Below are 18,861 nucleotides of genomic sequence, written 5' to 3' on the forward strand. Positions count from 1 at the left end.
GTGTTCAATTCTGGCAAGATAGTGACTGCACCTTTAACGCTTAAATGTAGAACTGTTTGTTTTAACACTGGAATGAGGAAAGCATGATGACCCTCACTGAGGAAATGCAGCTTGTGTTTCAATTTGCATTTCAGCATGTTTTGAAAAAGGAAGCTAATCTTTAATTACATGGGACATAATTTGATTTCAATGTTTTTTTTTAAACTTTATTTAGGATCTGCCTGGCCTATCACCTTAGGGATTGGTATAGGTCTTGGTGCTGGATATTCAAACTGTCGACACCAGTTTCTCTGGCATGGACCTCACAGACCACCCTTCGGTAGACCTCCGTGGGGTGGTGGCAGACCACTGTGGGCACGTTATGGGAAAGACGACAAATCAGAACATTCGTCTTGTCACCAAGATGACAAGGTACCAGTACATTGTAAGACTGCAACGTCTCATCCTCGCAGTTATAGGAAACAGGCATATCCACTTCTTTGTTTGTTTGTGTCCCAGAAAAAATTAATATACGCTTGCACGGCTTTGAAGCAGTCAAAAAAGTGAGGCTGTTGCGACCAGCAAGGGACGTGAGAAAGTCCCCTTAGGGTTGCACAGTAGCTCTTACTGTTTTGTTCCTGGAGTTGAGTTCTACAGCAATCCTGGAATAACTTCTACATGACTTGTACAGTCCATTGGTGTGAAATGGTTCGTGTGCTCAGTGGAACATGAAGGAACCTTGAGCATTGGACATTACTATAAAGCAATGAAGCATCGAAAGAGCAAAATGAAGTACCAAAATACAAAGGTTGGATTTGAGATTAAACATTGTTTTAGGCCAGCCTAAAACGATTACTAATCTCAAATCCAACCTTTGTCGGTTAGTATCCAATGTACAGTATGGTGCAGTCATATTTGGTGTCTTGGTCTTTTGTTTCAATGTTTCCTGGTCAAGTAATGCCATTGTACATTTGTAGATAGCATCATTTGATAGAAGTGACCACCGGAAGATAGAATTGTCATACTGTACAAGACTTCTTCTATTGAACATTTTTATTTCTAGCAATATGATCTCTCAGAAAGTGCACACTCCAAGATCGGTCAATTTAGCAGGCCACATTTTACCTTACATTTCACTCAAGGCTTCATGGTGTGCTTTCCTGCACAATTGATTGCCAAAAGAATAATTATTGTACTCAATCTTGCACTCCTCATTTTCTCAGGCTGTATATGTACCATAAGTTACTTCTTGTATTTTCCAGTCATTCCATGTTGCATGTGCAAATATATACATGTAACTGGAAAAACATGCAGGCAGTAGCTTGCAGTACAATCCTTGAAGAGAAGAACACAAAATTCAGTGGCCTCTGTATTTTTAAACTACAAAAGTCTTGACCTTTTGAAAATAATTATTATTTGGTCCTGTAGCATTGGCCAATCAAATTGAAACTTGGGATAAAGGAACCTCAAAACTTCAGACTAGTTTCATGTCCCATTTTTTTACTGGCTTCTCACTTTCAACACATATTTAATTATTTATTTAAAAACAACAAGGTCCATAATGTTATGAATTCCTAATGTTAACATACAGAATTTGCAATGCCACCCAAATGAAAGCAACTCCTGAAAATTTCACTGTGATGATAATTATTATTGTAGCACGTAATGTAAATCCACTGTTAGATGTGCTGATCTGTGGAATTTTAATATTTTTTTGTAGCGTTCAAAGAAAGAGGACTTGCTGGCAACAAACTCCACTCAAAGTCAAGTTGAAGAGGAAAAGCCAAGTGACAGTTAAAACTAATGCCATGATAGTAAAATCCGTCTAAAAAATGACTTGACACAGATGGAAGGAGTTTGAGTGACCAAAAAGTGGGATGACATGGAGAGCTGACAAAAGGGCTAGTGCTCGAAACATAACCTTTCAAATTTCTTTGTGGTCAATTTACCATATCAACCCAGTTGAAGGATCCATTTCTTTGTTTCACTTCCCACCGGCCAGAGTACCCAGGGAAAAAAAACCTCTCAGAGCAGAGTAGAGAACCAACAAACTCAACCCACATATGGCATTGAATCCAGGAATGAATCTCGGGCCACATTGGAGGAAGGCGAGTGATCTCCCCACTGCACTACTCTTAGGAATCAGCAAGTTAATTATTAATTTTTGTTTGGACTAAAACAGTGTACTGCTCTGAATGTACACTGCTAGCAGGTGTACGTTTTTTCCTTGGGTAACCTAACTGGGATTTGTGCAAATCATTGAGCAGCTTGCGGCTACACATCTCGCATGTTACGAAAATAGAGAAGAGAGACTGCTCAAAGTCTACCTGTGCTTGTCATTGTTCCATTGAAAGTTATAAGTAACGTATTGCTGCGTTCTCAGGTATTGTACATTTTCTGGTTTTCTTTGATAATAAAAAGAGAGAAAGGCAAATGGCATCTTATTTTTTATTGTGGACAGATTGGGAACAGTTTCATTGCACATTGTATCACAGATCTCTCTAACTGATGAATGATCAACATGATTAGGTACAGTACCACACCTTTTGTACTGCACCAGCATGTTTGATCATATTTCAACAGGCTACTGGAAGTAAAAACTCTTTGTTTGACAATAAAGACAGAAAGACCCTTTATTTTGATTGTGGACAGATTACCCGTAGTATAAAAAGCATTTTTATTGCACCTTTTTATGGGAAGCAACTCACCATTTCTTTTAATGTTACAAAAGCAGCATCAGTGTTCTGTTTTAATTAGAAACACAAGCTGCGTACACAGAAGCATAATTTGTGTTTTGACAAGTGACACTAATCATCAAAACACAACTGAGTTTTTATGAATACTAAAATGCTTGTGCTTGTGCTGGTGCCAAGTTGCCTCTAGTGGCCTAGACTGCAAGCAGTCCCTTCTGAGTCAGTCAAACTGCCTGCCTTAGTCACGCAAGTGAGCCAAGGGAGAATCCCCATGCTCTATCGGCTTGACTGACTCAGAAGGGACTGCTGGCAGTCTCAGAGTTTCCCTACCAAGGGACAAAAGACTTACAGCCCAGGGTTTCAATAAAACTTGAATTTGGCGCCGGGTTCGAGTTAGAGCAATCAACTGTAGCACCAAGGGGCCAAATAGCCCCTTTCTCTAGAGATGTCCGGGGACATATAATTTTTCAAAGGACGCTGCGAAACACCACATTTCTAAAGCAAAAATAATGTTCCTTTTCAGACAACTTCATGTTGTCGAAGTGAAAATTAGGTTTAATCATAGATTTGAAAGAATCTGTCTTTAATTTGTCCATTCAGGGAAAAAAGTACATAGCAGACGCTTTTTGTCAGCTGTCCGCCGGCACTTATTGAGATCACTGCTTACAGCCAAACATAACCACAAATTTATTATTAGTAAATTTCTGTTGTACGGTTTTATAGGTGCATTAGTATTTTGAGCAAAGAAACAGTTAAATTCAGTTTCAATGATTGTTCCCCAAAAAAGGCTTTACTAAAAAGGAAACAACTGTAGATACAATGTGGGAAGGTAAATTTTGGCCATTTAATTACACATATACAAAAGAAATACTACCTACAGCATTTATAAACTGGATGGATATTATTTCAGTTCTTTCTCCCATTTGTCTTACTTTAATGTGCTGCAATTCCTGGGTGATACAAAAATTTCATTGATTCCATGTCACACAAGTTTCCTGAGCAGCATCTTTTGGGATGTCATGCAAAGCAACTCTAGTGGAGTGTTGCATGACATCCCAACAGGCGGCTTTGAAAGAGACAAGGTAATTTCACAATGGCCCTGTTAACTAGCAATAATTTTATTCCTACTGATTACTTTTACTAAAGGACCAAACTTTTCTCAAATTATGGTAGGCACATTTTGAAAGCAAAGGAGAAAAAAGGACCTAGTGTATCAAAATTATGCTATCAGTGAAGCATACAGTTAATGCAAGACCTACACGAAAAACTATGTTATGCTGTGGCACAAATGAATGATACCTAAATTTTCAAATTTCATTCCTAAAAATTCATTTCTTATTTGACCCAACTTCTTTTCTAGTGCCGAGTATGCAAAGAAAAAAAGTGTTACCCTGTCACTTAAATGGTGACATAATTATTACTCAATCCAAGTAAGAATCACTGTTTTTAATGAATAACTACTGTATGTAAATAATTTGAATGATAATGTATTTTTTATAATGTATCAATTCCATTCTTCAGTCCTGCCCACAACTGCAATGGAATACTGTTGGACATATTAAATGGATAAAATTTTTATCCTGACTGGCTTGTTGATTTATTTACATTGTACAGTTAAAGTGCCTATCAAGTAAAAAATATATTTTGCTCATTTTAAAGACTTTTCAAAATGATGAAGAATGGTGTTTTCTATTTAACAATTATTCCTCGAGCACGAATGGGCTCTGAGTCAATAGCCCATGAGGCCGAAACATGGGCTATTGACTCAGAGGCCATGAGGGTGAGAGGAATAATTGTTTTAGTAAAATCCAACTAGTTGGTCAAAAAAATATCGAGACAAAACATCTTTCGCTAGTGAAAGCTAGACTTTAATTGTTGTTTTGGTTTTCGGAGCCGGCGCTTTTTGCTACTAGTGGGCTATAACAAATAGCCTACTAGTAGCTCAACCAATCAGAACGGAGCATTGATAATAGACCACTAGTTGGATTTTACTAATTTGGAATATCCTCTCGTTCCAGAGATATGCAAGTTTTCGTTCAAAATTGATGACTTCATAAACTACCGGTATACATGCCACATGAGTGCAATAAATCACAAAATTCAGAATATCTCCAAAAATATTGGTTTGGTGGTGTTCAAACTTGGCACCAGTAATTACATGTAATGTACATTAGATAAGGCACAGAGTGACACCCATTAAAATGTTGCCATGGCAACCCTCGCTTGTAATCCCTCTCTGCAATGAATCAAGTATCCCAGATTTTTAACAGATAAGTACAGGCTGATGGTCAGACTTAAAACGCATGTGCTTCCCATAATGCTTTACATCTCTGTATAAGCTTACCAAGCTCTAAGGAACATGTCTTTATACTGTGACAATAAACAACAAAATCAATCCTGCATTAACCCTTTAACATCAAAACCGGCTGAAACCGGCCAAACTTGGTATTTTACTTTGTCCAACGCCAGATGATTTTACTCGTCAATGGGGAACCCCTGGGAGTCAATGGGTTAAATAGACCCAGCAGCAAAAATGGTTGCCTTGGCAACAACACATAGGGTATAATTTTGTGCCTTGCTTGATGTAGATTATCGCCAAGTTTGAACAACACCCATCCAATATTTTCGAAGATATTCTCAATTATTTTGTGATTTATTGCACTCTTGTGTGCAGTTTATGACATCAATTTTTAGACAAAAACTTGAAATTCTCCGGAGCGACAGAAGGTAGTCCAACATAGAAAACACCATTCATCATCATTTTGAAAGGTCTTTAAAGTACATGTAAGCAAGGGATATTTTTTTACTTGATAGGTACTTGAAGAGCCAAACTAGTTGAGGTTTGACATCTCACAATAAGTCTTGCTATGTTCACTACGTTCAGGGATAGATCGTGTACTTTCTTCGGAGAGAGTTGGGTGAGGCAGCGGTTGGACAAGTGCATTAATATGCACAAAGAAAAAGAGAGAATGAGGTTGATTGGCAAAAATGGCACTCAGACAAAATAAAGATCAGCGCCATCCCCTTTCTCTCGTTGGCACGAAGTCGTCATCTTAAATGTTGCAATATATCATTTACATGTAATCTGTTGCTAAGTGACAAGTATTTTAGGAGATACACTGTATCACACTGGTGTCTGTCTGTCTGGATCCTTTGAATCAAACTTCCTTCGTAGCCTATCTGGTTCTTTGGAAGCCATGTTGGAAAAGTCTCTGAAGACATCAAAAAATGTGTTGTCACCTTAAATTTAAATGAAACAAAACTGGCCGTTAATTTGTGTAACCTAACGTAGAATAATTACAGCCAATATGAGGAGAAAAAGGTTCAGTTGGTTTCCTTTTATCCTGATTTATTAATTTTAATTGCTTTTGCCAATGGTGGCTAATGATAATGCAAGTCATGTACCAACAATAATATTATAATAACCAAAAAAGACCAGTAAGTATTTTCCATGAAACTGATGGTTAGTGATGATTCAATTTTATTTGACTACCATTGTGTAGGTTTTCCTGCAAACAGAGGCCTCTTTTTCTTTGCATTTGCTGGGCTGACGAGTGCAGATGGGCCGAAACTCACTGTGTTAAGATAAGATAAGACTTTATTGAACACTCCCCTGAGGGGCTTTTCGGTGATCAATGTGTTGTGTGTTGAGCAGGAGCGGTGGTTACTAAGCGACCAAATCCTCACGTGATCCTTCACAGGTTGTGCAAGCTCACTCAACAACAGTGGAATCACTATTATAAGGGATGCCTGAGGTCTACACACTGGGCTCAAGTCACTGTCAGCAAACATATCATGGGTTGTGCGGTTTGAAGAGTGCACTCCAAGGCTGTGAATGGAAGTTGGATCAAAGTGAGTTTCAACTCATAGCAGAGGTCTCTTTTCCTGCACTCATCAGCCCAGCCAACTCAAAAATAACAGACCTCTGCTAGCAGTGAATATGTGAGTGGTTTACATATTTCAGAGCAAACAAAGAGTTTACCTTGACTTATCTCATCACTTTCTCTCATCTCTTCATTAAGTCGGGCGAGTCGTAACCTAGAATAAGAGAGTGAGGTCAGAAAGGACCAACACGTCATCTACATGTATCAGGTCGTTTTGCCCATTTATCGCAATTATGGAGCGTAAATGTGAACTGCAAAAGTTGAAATGATGGTCCAGTACTTACAGTGTTACTATATCTGCATGCATCTGTTTAACAGCAATGGTTAGAGGATCCTGTCATAAAAAAAATGATAATGATAATGATAATAATTGCTCAAGCGAGCGGAGCGAGTGAAGCAACACTAATCTTGCAATGCATCTTGGTGCTATCGTGCAATGAATATCGAGATTGCATGCCTGAGTTCGCCCAATTATAAATGCTATGCCTTGCGGATTGGGTTCTAAGGTACACTCGGCATTTCTTCGGTCCGTCGAGTTACAGTTACAGTCTTCAACTACTACAAGGCGTTTGGTCTTACAAAATTTCCCTCTTTGGGGCTGCCTGCATCGATCAGGTCTCCTCCTACTCGAGCATTTCCCTTCTCGTTGAGAACAACTAGTAATAATAATAATAATAATAATAATAATAATAGTAATATTAGAGGAGACTTTTGATACCAAAAACTTGAGAATTATTCAGGCACTAAGTAACAACATTATTTTTGTGGCTTGGTGTAAGAGAGAGAGGTTTTAAACAATAAAAGATTATTATGATGTCAAAAATTTCATAACTTTATCACTGAATCGCAATTTCTTCCTTCATAACATTAACCCTTTAAGGCCCAAGGGATCCCGCAATTGATAAGTAGAACTGTCTGGCATTAAACAGAGTAAAATTGTCTGGCATTAGAGTAAAATCTATAGCTACATGTAAGAGTGTTTTTATTTGACGTCACGGCAGCCATGGTGGTGTTAACCCAACTAATCCTCTGGGAATTTAGCTCTATTAGAGCGGTTTCAATTGAGTGTCGAAAGTAATTAGTGAATTGCTTTGGTCTTGCATTACTTCTCTCAGTGATTGGTTCAAAGTTCTCGCGCCACTTTTTCAACCAATCAGAAGTGAAACCAAAACCAATCGTGGCTGGGGCGTGCACATTTTCCCGCACTTTGTGTTGGCTACTTGTAATTACTTCCAGTTTTGATTGGTTTACTGAATTGTCTCCATCCCTTTTGATTGGCCAAAGTAATTACTTTGGTTTTGGTTTTACAACACTTGACTGAAACTCGTTCTATCATGCAAATGTTTTCTTTTGTTTTTGTGGCAAAACAAGGTTACCAATCACATGAGCGAAAACACTCTTAGACTCAAAGTGGCCACTGGGAGTTTAACAATCAGTTTTGAAATCTTGCACCAATTTTCAGGATTTGCACGTGCACATTCTCCCACGCTCAAGCAATTCCGAGTTGCTGATCAAGCCTTGGTGTTTTTTTTAACCCTTAAGAGAGAACAAAGCTGCTGTGTCCAGGCTTGGACAATGTCTCACGTACCTCTCCATTCTCATCAGCATCATGTTGATTGCCACCTCGTTTCAAAAACAACAGCGTTGGACTGAAAATCAATAATAAAGAAGCAACTCCAAAGTCTCTTTGTCACACAAAATTAAAAGAAAAAATCTGAAAGATATCCCAAGTTTGATGAAAACAGTGAGAAATATGACTGCAAATTCAAAATTCCTCACCAAAAAAAGTGTACAAAATCACCCTAAACAAACCAACCCAAAGATTCTGTAAGTACCAACACCTGAAATGTGTCGGCAAGTATGAAGACTGGCAAATTCAGCACAGCAAAAGAAGATTTACTTTATTTATGAAAGAAGAAAGAACACCAGGGATCTGTGGATTCAGCATGAGGAAGTCACAGGAATGGAAAAAAAAAACAGCTACATGACTGTACGGAAGCTCATGTCTGAAAAAAATGGCTCAAAGAAATTTTTGGCCGAGTCAAGACGCACTGGGACAGCAAAAGGAAGCCGCCAAGTGGGAAACCACAATGGTTTTTAAAAAAGGCATTACTTTCAATTGACAAAAGGCTGATTTTCACAGTGCTGGAGTATAGTTTTTAACAAATATTTATTGAGCATAACTTAGCCAAAATCTGGCAAAATGAAAGCAGAGGTACTGTACACGTATTCAGTCACAAGATTTTACATCTCTCAGCGCAAGGCATGATTGCCTTTAGAATTCAGGGGGTTGTACTTTGCAAATTACGACCAATAAACAAGCAGGTGTGTTCCTGTTTCTTAATAATTAATCCAGACATCTAAAATCTACAGTTATTTGTTTGTTTGGGGTTTTCTTTTTCAGTTGAATTTATGGTCCTGTGGTGTCCTCTTAAACCAATAAGGCTGCTACAGTTATAAATACCCAACTCTACTTCCAATATGCTGTAATCAATTTAATTATTCTCCTCCCTCAGTCCAAAGCCGCAGTAATCAACTTCTCGTGTTGGGAAAGCCAAGGTTGTACACACACTAGTGGCTCAAATGCAACCTTAGTTGGACTGGGAAAAATTCAGCCCATACCTTGCAATACAACAGTCAAACTTACAGCAGTTGATGAGAGTTGTTTAAAGTGTTACTTCGACCAAAAAAACAATTTTTTTTCCCTTTGGATTTCAAAACTATGTTAACTAAACAAGTTGTAAGTTCTGATTTTAAAAAACACATGTTTATTTTAACTGGGATTTTCTTATTTATTTGTCCGCCATTACCAACTTTAAAACCTTGAGAGAGCTGGGTCGAGGAGAAAATGACGTCAAAGACTCACTAGTTTAAGAATGCAATGCATGTGTACGCGGCTGAATTAATATGCAGCACGGGAATTTCCGGCTTTCAGACTTTCAATCCCGTGTTCATATATAATAAATTGCATTTACACACTGCAATTTTAAGCTAGTGAGCAAATGACGTCATTTTCTCTAGATCCAACCATCTGATGTTTAATCGGTCAGTTTTGAACGTGACTAATGGCAGGCCATGAAATCCAAAACTTACACCCAAAATAAACAGCTAGCCTTTGGATAAAACTCAAAGCTCACAATTTTGCCAGTTAGGTGTTAGGAGAACACACTTTCAAAATCTGAAGAAAAAAAGGAAATGTTTTGTTGGTCATAGTACCACTTTAAAGGGGAAGGAACGACGATCATACCCTGTTTGTCCTAAGAGAGCTGCATGATGTAGAGCTCCTCTTCCGCGCTTGTCTTTTTGGTTTATCTTGGCTCCATTTTGTAAAAGGAACTCACAAGCTGACAATGAGCCCTGCACAACAAAGAAAAATGGTACTTTAGAAACAGCTCCTCCCCCAGCCCCCATACACCCACATAATCAGTATTTCTGGCTACCATCAAGAAGATTTGTAATATTATCTATAATACATTGTTTGTCTAGACAATCAGCAACATGAACCATGATGTCATTTCAAAAAGTTTTTTCTGCATTCAAGTATAACTCTTTTTGCAATTCTTCCATCATGCATATTATCTTGAATTATAATAATGGGAGAAGTACATCAAACAGTCCTGATGTAAAGATAGAGAAAGAGCAATTCACTGTTGTACACTCAGGTCATTTTAAAAAACATCTTACCAGGTACATTCATTCATTTTCACTTTGTTGTTTTGAAGAGAATATTAAAGAGATGTAATCAAATTTCCAAGAATGTATTATTGTTTTGTGGCAATTGCCACTGTCTTGCTACATGTATCATTCAAGGTCACTCACACTCCATAATGAGAGCCTAAGTTTAATTCCCAGTGTTATCTGTAACGGTTGATCAATTCTGGAGGCACCTGTAAATCCTATCGGTCATTTCAAACTTGTGAATTACAGTGTGATCCATTAGCAATCTCGTTAAAGAGAACCATACAGTAGAGTGTTGAGAAAGCCTCAAGTGAATCTTTTAGCAATGCCATATTTTTATCATTATCGTTATCACATGAAAAAAAGGTCACATTCTATTAGGATCAACCATTTAAACCGCAACCAGTATAGGTTGAAGCAGTTAGGGTTTCCCAACTGAACACCTTTCCAACCTTTTTTCAGTTGAAATGCGTTAACTCCTGGGAATTTCTCCGCGTTGACAAGTTGAAAACAACATGGCTGGAGCCTGCAACCAACTTTAAAAAGCTCACATAAACAGTGGGCAGTCACTGCCCATGCTATTTCAACTGTTCCAATCCAGTATGATGCTGGTTGAAAAAGTTGATCAACCAAGGTAGATAAAGGTAAAGTCTGCATACGAGTCAAGTGGCCCATCAGGCCGGAGCTTATCCTGGTTTCCATGGCATGAAGCGACTAGGAGTATTTCTACTCCCCCTTGGATGGGATGCCAGTCCATCGCAGGGTTACCCCCAGCATTTTGCTGGTACCCATTTATACACCTGGGTGGAGAGAGGCACCGTGGGAGTAAAGTGTCTTGCCCAAGAACACAACACAATGTTCCCGGCCAGGACCCAAACCCGGACCATTCGCTCCAGAGTCAAGCACACTAACCCTGAGGCAACCGTGCCTACCACAACCAAACAGAATACGAAATAACCCAACTAACCTAAAACAGCTGATCCTAATAGAACACGAGCCAAGTTTACATACCCCAAGGATGGACTGATGCAGTGCTGTCTTACAATCGTCATCTTCATTCACCCAATTCACTGAAGCACCTGACAATTCAAGGAAATTAATTTAAAATACATCCTAATTTAATTACTGTAACTTGAGTGTTTGTTGTTTTAACATGCCTGAAAAAGGCATAAAACAGCGCTTAGCCTGCATTTACATACTAGCAATACATATGGGTTATTGACCAAGCTTGTTTGTTCAAGATGGCTGGATATTGGCCAAGTTCTTTTTTTGCGTGTTTATGCGTCAAGGTCCATAAACATGCCAAAAAAGAAAGAGGCCAATATCCAGCCATCTTGCCCGAACAAGCTTGGTCAATAAAGGATTTATTATTTGGGAAAAACACCAACAACAAAAAGAGATCTTTGATCTTGTGGTACCATGCGAGAAATCCCGAGCAGGCGAGATAGGTCCATCTACAGCAGTAATAATAAATGTATAAAGATAAAATACTAATCCAGCAAGCTATAATCGCACATTAATAAAACTTCACTGGCACCGTATCGTGTTGCACTAACGGCGAATTAACGTCTGATTGGATCTTAACGGGCAGTCGTGTGGGGGGAAGAAGAGCATGAAGTTTGTTTTTCAGATCGTTAAAAATATCATCAGAGAGGCGTGCAGTTAAGGCCTCACAATGCTCACATAGCCTCACTAAACATAATTTCTCTAGTGCCTGCGCATAAGATATATCGTTAATTGTGAAGAAGAGCTCCCCAAAAAACCTGTCGGCCAACTGTCAGTCCACCGGTTTTTTAGGGAGCTCTTCTTCACAATTACTGATATATCTGCATAAAAAAATGTAGAGCGTGACGTTGTAATAACTGTTTGAGATCTTCCCTTAGATAATCAGGCAAGGCGTTGTGATAAACTTGGCATGCATATTCTGTTAGCGGTCTGATACATGTAATATAAATAGCAAAATTCCAAGAGGCCACTTTCCATTCTTGAATGCCTCCTAAGCTAACAGAGCCCCAAGAATCAGCTGTTTATTACCTTCAGCCAGAGATGCTGCCATGAGGGGCAGACTCTTCCATTCTGCAGCCTTAAACAACAACTGTAATAACAACAATAACAACAGGACATTCGGTCAAATTCAATTATGAAAAAGGTCTTATTAAATTAATTTTTCTCATTATTCTGCATGCCATCACTTCACTGAACAAAGTAGGAAATAAAAATAAAACAAAAGATGAACAAAAGCCAAAGATCGACTTGAAACTTTCAAATTATGCCTAAGGAGATATTCCTTTGTTTGCCTACCACCATTTCATTTTATATTAGCCTTATTCAAAGCATCCTTGAACACGCTGTACCAGCATGGACAAATATTATCCCATTGTACCTAGAGGACGCGATTGAGTCGGTCCAGAAAAGGGCGCTAGCAGTCATCTTCCCAGGTGTACCCTATGATGAGGCAGTGCAAACCACAGGAGTTACAACCCTTACTGCACACAAGGACCACATATGCAAGAGGTTTATTCGGAACATTAAAACCTCCTGATTCCTTTCTAATCTACTACCAACTGCAACAGAAGTCTCCCACGAGTACACACTCCATTCAGGACATGCAGTTAAGATATGGCAAGGTTTCAGCTAATACTTCTCGCTTGAATAATTTTGTTACTTATATAAATTCCAATATTATTGTATTTGCTGACTTCTCATGTAATTCAGTCACCTTGACTGCAATATGAGTTAATAAACGAGATTATTATTATTATTACTAGTTATAGCTGTCGCTAAAGTGCCAACGAGCCAAGCTTGCGTGATCTGGCGGCTGCAAACATCACGCGGCGTACTCGTGCGGCACTCTCATTGGTTATCGCTACGGTCAACATTTCATCGCTTTGGTCTACATTACAGCTTTTGGTCTACATTACAATTAAATTTGAAGCGCTTCTGAGATTTCGTCCGCCTAAAAATCTTCTCGCGGCTCTATAAGCTGCCGCCTCGCCAGGCCTTCTGTCTTCAGAAGGCCTGACTCGTTGGCAATTATTATTATTATTATTATTATTATTATTATTATTAATTTAATCTCTGCCTGAGCATTCACATACATCAAATTAAGTCAATTTTCAACTTCAGATAAAAATTGGAATGTTACATACCCGGCTAGGGTGTATCCTCTTTAGCACACCAATAGCTTTAGCTTTGTCTTCATTTGATCTCTCCTCTTCGTTTTCCCCAACCTCAGGCAAGGGTCTATCATCACTTAACGTAGCGTCAAAAGAATCCCCGGTGTTTCTACCCTCATCAAATGATGACGACCTGATCCCACTGACTGAAGCAGCTCGTGGTCTCCTATTTCCCTCAAAAGATCCTTCTTGGGGTCCTTCATCATGTGAATCACTACTTGTTGCCTTATCACTGTTGCTCTGGTCAAGATAACTAGCTGCCATTTTTTCCAGACTTTCATAATCTTTACTTGTAAGATCTAATAATGCCATGTTTGGTGGTGCACTCTTCCTATTGTCTACTTTCGATTTATTTCCTTTCAGAGCATGTTTTCGTTTAAATAGTTTACTCTTCTTCGAGTTAGTTCTCTGTGGAGGCTCGACTGTCTTTTCCTCGTGATAAACCTTCATTCTCGCAAGATTTGTTATAATTCCTTTGTCTAGTCTCTGACAATTGGCAAGAAAAATCTCCAAAGACACAAACTTGTGCTGCAAGTATTTGGCTTTGATCCAAGCTTCTCTTTCACTTCTGTGACAAAAACATCAATGCAGATGTCATTACCAAAGAAAGGTTGTAAATTTACAAAGAAACACTGCTGTCCACAAATGCACCAGCCAGCTGGACTAGGCAATTAACAAAGGCAGTGCGCTGGACATGAGATTGTGTACTTCCACAAACCTAGCTTAACTACAGAGCTCCTGCAAGTCTCCAGTAATTCAATGGTGAAAACCCAAAATTATAAACCAAAGATAAGGGTGGCAAATAGTAGTACCTTCAAAATCTTGGCACTCGCAAATTTTTCATCCAATCTCAAAATCTTGACAGCCTTTGCAAAGAGTCTCATTTATACTGCATTTATTTCCGTGTAAAGTCTTGCATGTTTTGGTCTCGGTCTCGGGTTTGCAAACAGGTAATTATGAAGAAGAGCTCCCCAAAAAACCTGTCGGCCGACAGTCGGCCGACTGTTGCCCAACTGTCGGCCGACTGTTGGCCGACAGTTGGGCAACAGTCGGCCGACTGTCGGCCGACAGTTGACCGACTGTTGTCCAACTGTCGGCCGACAGTTTGTGTTATGTTTGAGGCCAAAGTGTTGGCCGACAGTCGGTGACCTGTTGGCTATCTGTCGGTAACGTGTCGGTAATCTGTCGGCGGGACAAACTAAAATGATCATAAGCATTTACTTGTCTATTGCTTCTAAACTACGCGAAAAGAGCTAAAGGCAGTTCATAACGATACCCTGAGCAGCACTTATACTACTAATATGGCTTTTGTCCACTGTTTTAGCGTTGGCTAGCGCTACTTGCCCACATTGTAAACATCATTCATACATACATGACATACCATAAGAGGCCGCGTTGCATTGTAGGGCGATTTGAATGAAAGAGTTTGTCTCCTCTACTGACTATGTATTGATACGTAGCTTATGGTTTTCAGAGTTTTTAGCAGAGTTTTCGATTAAATTATCTTCCAATGCGATTCTTAGATTGTCTGGTGTGTTGTAAATTACGTAAGTGATATATCCTATACGCATCTGATAACAACCGATAACAGTTGATCGGTAAGTAGGTGAAGTCTGTCGAGTCATACATCACCATTACGGAATGTCACGTTAACTGCTCGTTTTTACCACAATTTTTCTTTTTTCTTAACCGATCGGTAACCTGTTGGTTAGCTGTCGGTAGACTGTCGGTAAGCTGTCGGCCGACAGGATTTTTGGGGAGCTCTTCTTCACAATTACCTGCAAACAAGGGTCTCTGAGTCTTGCTGAGTCTCAGATTTTACCATTTTGTCACCCCTAAAGAGAGTGGGTTTTAACCTTGCTTGGAGCACTCACTTGCCTGCATAGCAAGCGTTTCCATGGTGGAACATGCAAGATTTTCGATGTTCTGGCAGTGCAAGAAGTGGCGTGACATGATACCCCAAAAAACTACGTCATTTAAAATTAATTCCTTAACCTGCTTCAAAATTCATGATGTCCTTGACAATAAAGTTGCAGTCATTAATGTTGCGACAATATCATGCTGTTTATAAAGCAGCCAATCAAATTGCACCATTTATATGTGCTCAAAATAGTCTTGTATTTGTCTTTCACGGTGCTTTTCAGTTTGTTTGCTGAACTAGTCATTAAACCAGTTGAGTTCTGCAGTTATTTGCCGATCTGTTTACAAAATTTTAAATTTAAGGCTAAATATCATTTAGGCAAAGTTAAAACCAAGCCAAAGCAGTGGTTTCTCCTGTGATATCTGGGGGGACTCCAGGGAGGTTTGCAGGGGCATTGCCATGTGCTTAATCGCTTGAGTCACCTTGTTGCTTTCTTGCTTGCTCTTCCCTCCCTCCCTCCCTCCCATGTTTTTAGGGTAAGTATACATTCCACACACTGGTCTCAGTGATGTGTTGACGGGTGCTGTGGGAGGTGGACTGTGGCTCGGGTGCCATGGCAACCTCCTTGCTGCTGAGGAGAGTGTTCCTCCTTTTTTGCTAGTTTTACAGCACCTACCCTGCAGTAAATTGGCCTAGTGTTTTTTTAATTAATGTCTCTTGCTAACACTGAGAAATTGCCCAGTAATAGAAGTTCATGATGTATCATTAATTCATTGAATTTTCCATCATTCTTGGTACTATCCTGGACCAGTATTTTTTGTCACTGTAAAACCTACTGGCATTAGAAAGAGTACCATATTCAGTTGTTGCTTTTTTTTTTTTTGTCAATGAAAATCTCTGCACACACTTGTGAGAATGCAAATGACACTAGATTATTATTGATTATTATTTCGTAAATGGTTTGAACCCAGGGGTCACATCATAATTAACTGTTTACATAATGATCTGTTTACAGCCAATTAATACATCTAGGCTCAACTGACAGCAGACCAACGTCACAAATAAGTTGACCAATGACAGCTACAACCATCTGGAGTTTTCATAGTATCTACCGATATTAGACAAATCACTTGACTCTGAAGATGACTTCCGCTCAGGTTGTCAGTCCTTCTCAGGACTACACTCACCCAGACGATCATACCTTACTTAATTACGATTATTATTAAATAACATTAAATCCACAGTTACGATGGGTCATGAATGCCAAACCGTGGAATCACCCTAAATAACATTATCATGACAGCAATAATTATTATTATTCACCATTTCATTAATTACCAGTATACATGTATTATACCTGCTGCTGTTTGGAGTAAGCTTTTTTATAGGAAAGGAGTCAACATTGGCCTCAAGGATTCCATTCACCAGCTCATTCCCCAATTCTGTCATTAGCTGAAAAACGTAAATTAATGTCATAATTAAAGCCAAATATAACACGCACAAAAACAGTATGACTTTCCAAAATCAAAAAAATAATAATAATTTAATGACACCCTTCTCTTAGAAAAGTATTGCAAACTACTTGGTAATCACCAATAAACTCTAACTGTATCACTCAAAATCTGACCCTCAACAGAAAAACAGTGAACAGGGTTAATGCAAGCACACGGCATGTTAAAATAAAAGTAGTGGGACTCAAAACGTTAGCTGCATGATAGTGTTGCCTTCTTCATTAAACTTGAAGCCTGTTTACGCACACTAAAGACAAAAGAGATGACCTGGATGAAGTAGAGTGGTATCTTAAGCTCGCTCCTGATATTCAGAAAGAAAAGCTGAGATCCAGAGATCCAAACACTCTAAAGTCACAGCTGTTTATTACGAGTTAGCTCCTGTATGCCGAGAAAAAAGGTGACCTGGATCAAGCAAAGTTGTATCTTACGCTCGCTCTTGATTTTCGGGGGAAAAGGCTGGGATCCAAACACCCTGATGTTGCAGTTGTTTATTACAAGTTAGCTGCTGTATGCCAAGAAAACGGTGACCTGCATGGATGTCAAAGGAATATTGTATTTTTAAGCACGCTCTTGATATTAGGGAAGAAGCCGGGACCACATGGTTTGGCATCAGATGTAGCCACGAATGTTTTTCTAAATGTCTTCCAGGCCATAACGTGCTAGATATCGCAAACACCAAGCTACAGTAAGTCTTTCTATTCACCAAAATAATTTATGAATCCTCTGTGTCCGTGCATCTGTTTTGTAATTGATCACAGATGGCGTCAAAATGTGGTAAGAAGAAAAAGATGCTACCCGAGTTTCCTTACAGTATTAAGTATTCTATTCTCACTTGAACAGTTTACATGTACCTTAGTCTGCTCTGGTTCCCAGGCATCAAGAGTTAGTGACCGTACCTTGGACACATGAACACCCAGACTCCTAAGACAACCAAGATTTTAAGACCATACATGTAGAACAAAGTCATCACTTAATAAGAATGATAGCAAAAAAAGCTAACACAGCTTACATTGATATAGAAAGCGGCGAGAAGGATTCACCTTTAAGAATTTCAACAAGACCTCTTACTGGGTGCACTGATTTAATAATTATTATTCATAGGGTATGGGTCCCCATTGTTCCTAAATCTGAAATTTTACAATGGGGAGGGGGGGGATTTCTTCAATAGTACTACAGTACTGTAGTCAAGAGAGGTCATACATGCATCCATATAATGTGCTATCAAAACATTCTGTAAGGTGTGAAAATTGATGGGATAAACATGCACACGTACGGTACATGACCTGCATTACTGTAACAGTGCATAATTATGAATATCGGTGTCCAAAGTAGTGCATCCCTGATCAATAAATTAAGGCTGTGTTTTAACTGTTTAATAATTATGTGGTCACTCAATCAGGCTAGACGTCTGATCGAGTGTGGCTGCAATCCAAATGAGTTGACCTGCTCTTACGTTCCTGTTTGGGACTCTTACCTATGTCTTACACAGAGTAGGGATGGCAAAGTGGTGAGAGCACTCGCTTCCCACCAATGTGGCCTGGGTTCAATTTCCAGACTTATGTTGGTTCTCTTCTCCGCTCCGAGAGGTTTTTCTCTGGGTGCTATACTCTGACTCAAACTGGTTTTCCCCTCTCATCAAAAACCAACCTTTAATTATTTGATATGACATGTTGATTTGCTTAACCCTTGGACGTCCAAACTGGCCTAAACCGGCCAGAACCCCTGGGAGTCAATGGGTTACATTTAATTTCTGTAAGATGTCCCTAATCGGTGCCCTACCATTAAATACACTTGAATAAAGTTCTTTATTATTAAATTAATAATTCATGAACGTAACAGCCCATCAAAACACCAATAAAACAATGTGCACATTAATGAGCTTAATAATTACAGTATATCCTGATTAAAAAAACTCCTCGTTAGTATTCATTATAATAAAAAAACTGCTGCTCCTTTTTCAAGCATTACTTCTTTATATAGAGAACACTGATAAGGCATAGCTAGTTTCTCTCTTATGCTAAAATTCTCCTCTCACAATTTGAACCATTGTTCTGAGTCCAGAAGGACACGCTTTTTGTG

General features: G+C 39.0%; 2 protein-coding genes across 3 annotated transcripts in view; one reads left to right on the forward strand and one right to left on the reverse strand.

Moving 5' to 3' along the window:
- LOC137997879 (MICOS complex subunit Mic10-like) overlaps nucleotides 1-2,413 on the forward strand; it is a 6,394-nt gene extending 3,981 nt beyond the window's left edge. The window contains exons 3-4 of the mRNA XM_068844198.1: nucleotides 215-411; nucleotides 1,700-2,413. Of these exons, the coding sequence (XP_068700299.1) occupies nucleotides 215-411; nucleotides 1,700-1,777 (275 nt within the window). The 3' untranslated portion in view covers nucleotides 1,778-2,413. The remainder of the gene's footprint in view (nucleotides 1-214; nucleotides 412-1,699) is intronic.
- Nucleotides 2,414-2,555: 142 nt separating this feature from the next.
- The window catches only part of LOC137997878 (arf-GAP with coiled-coil, ANK repeat and PH domain-containing protein 2-like), a 39,763-nt gene continuing 23,457 nt past the window's right edge, over nucleotides 2,556-18,861 (reverse strand). Inside the window, exons 21-31 of one of the 2 annotated variants that reach the window (XM_068844197.1) lie at nucleotides 17,634-17,703; nucleotides 16,629-16,723; nucleotides 13,384-13,978; nucleotides 12,269-12,329; nucleotides 11,246-11,313; nucleotides 9,804-9,913; nucleotides 8,145-8,205; nucleotides 6,841-6,890; nucleotides 6,655-6,710; nucleotides 5,765-5,912; nucleotides 2,556-5,528 (exon numbers count right to left, since the gene is read on the reverse strand). In XM_068844197.1, the coding sequence (XP_068700298.1) occupies nucleotides 5,797-5,912; nucleotides 6,655-6,710; nucleotides 6,841-6,890; nucleotides 8,145-8,205; nucleotides 9,804-9,913; nucleotides 11,246-11,313; nucleotides 12,269-12,329; nucleotides 13,384-13,978; nucleotides 16,629-16,723; nucleotides 17,634-17,703 (1,282 nt within the window). In that variant the 3' untranslated portion in view covers nucleotides 2,556-5,528; nucleotides 5,765-5,796. Of the gene's footprint in view, nucleotides 5,913-6,654; nucleotides 6,711-6,840; nucleotides 6,891-8,144; nucleotides 8,206-9,803; nucleotides 9,914-11,245; nucleotides 11,314-12,268; nucleotides 12,330-13,383; nucleotides 13,979-16,628; nucleotides 16,724-17,633; nucleotides 17,704-18,861 lie in introns of both variants that reach the window. The other variant, XM_068844196.1, reaches the window with a different exon arrangement.

Source organism: Montipora foliosa, chromosome 3, assembly GCF_036669935.1.
Source record: "Montipora foliosa isolate CH-2021 chromosome 3, ASM3666993v2, whole genome shotgun sequence".
Taxonomy (NCBI): Eukaryota; Metazoa; Cnidaria; class Anthozoa; order Scleractinia; family Acroporidae; genus Montipora; species Montipora foliosa.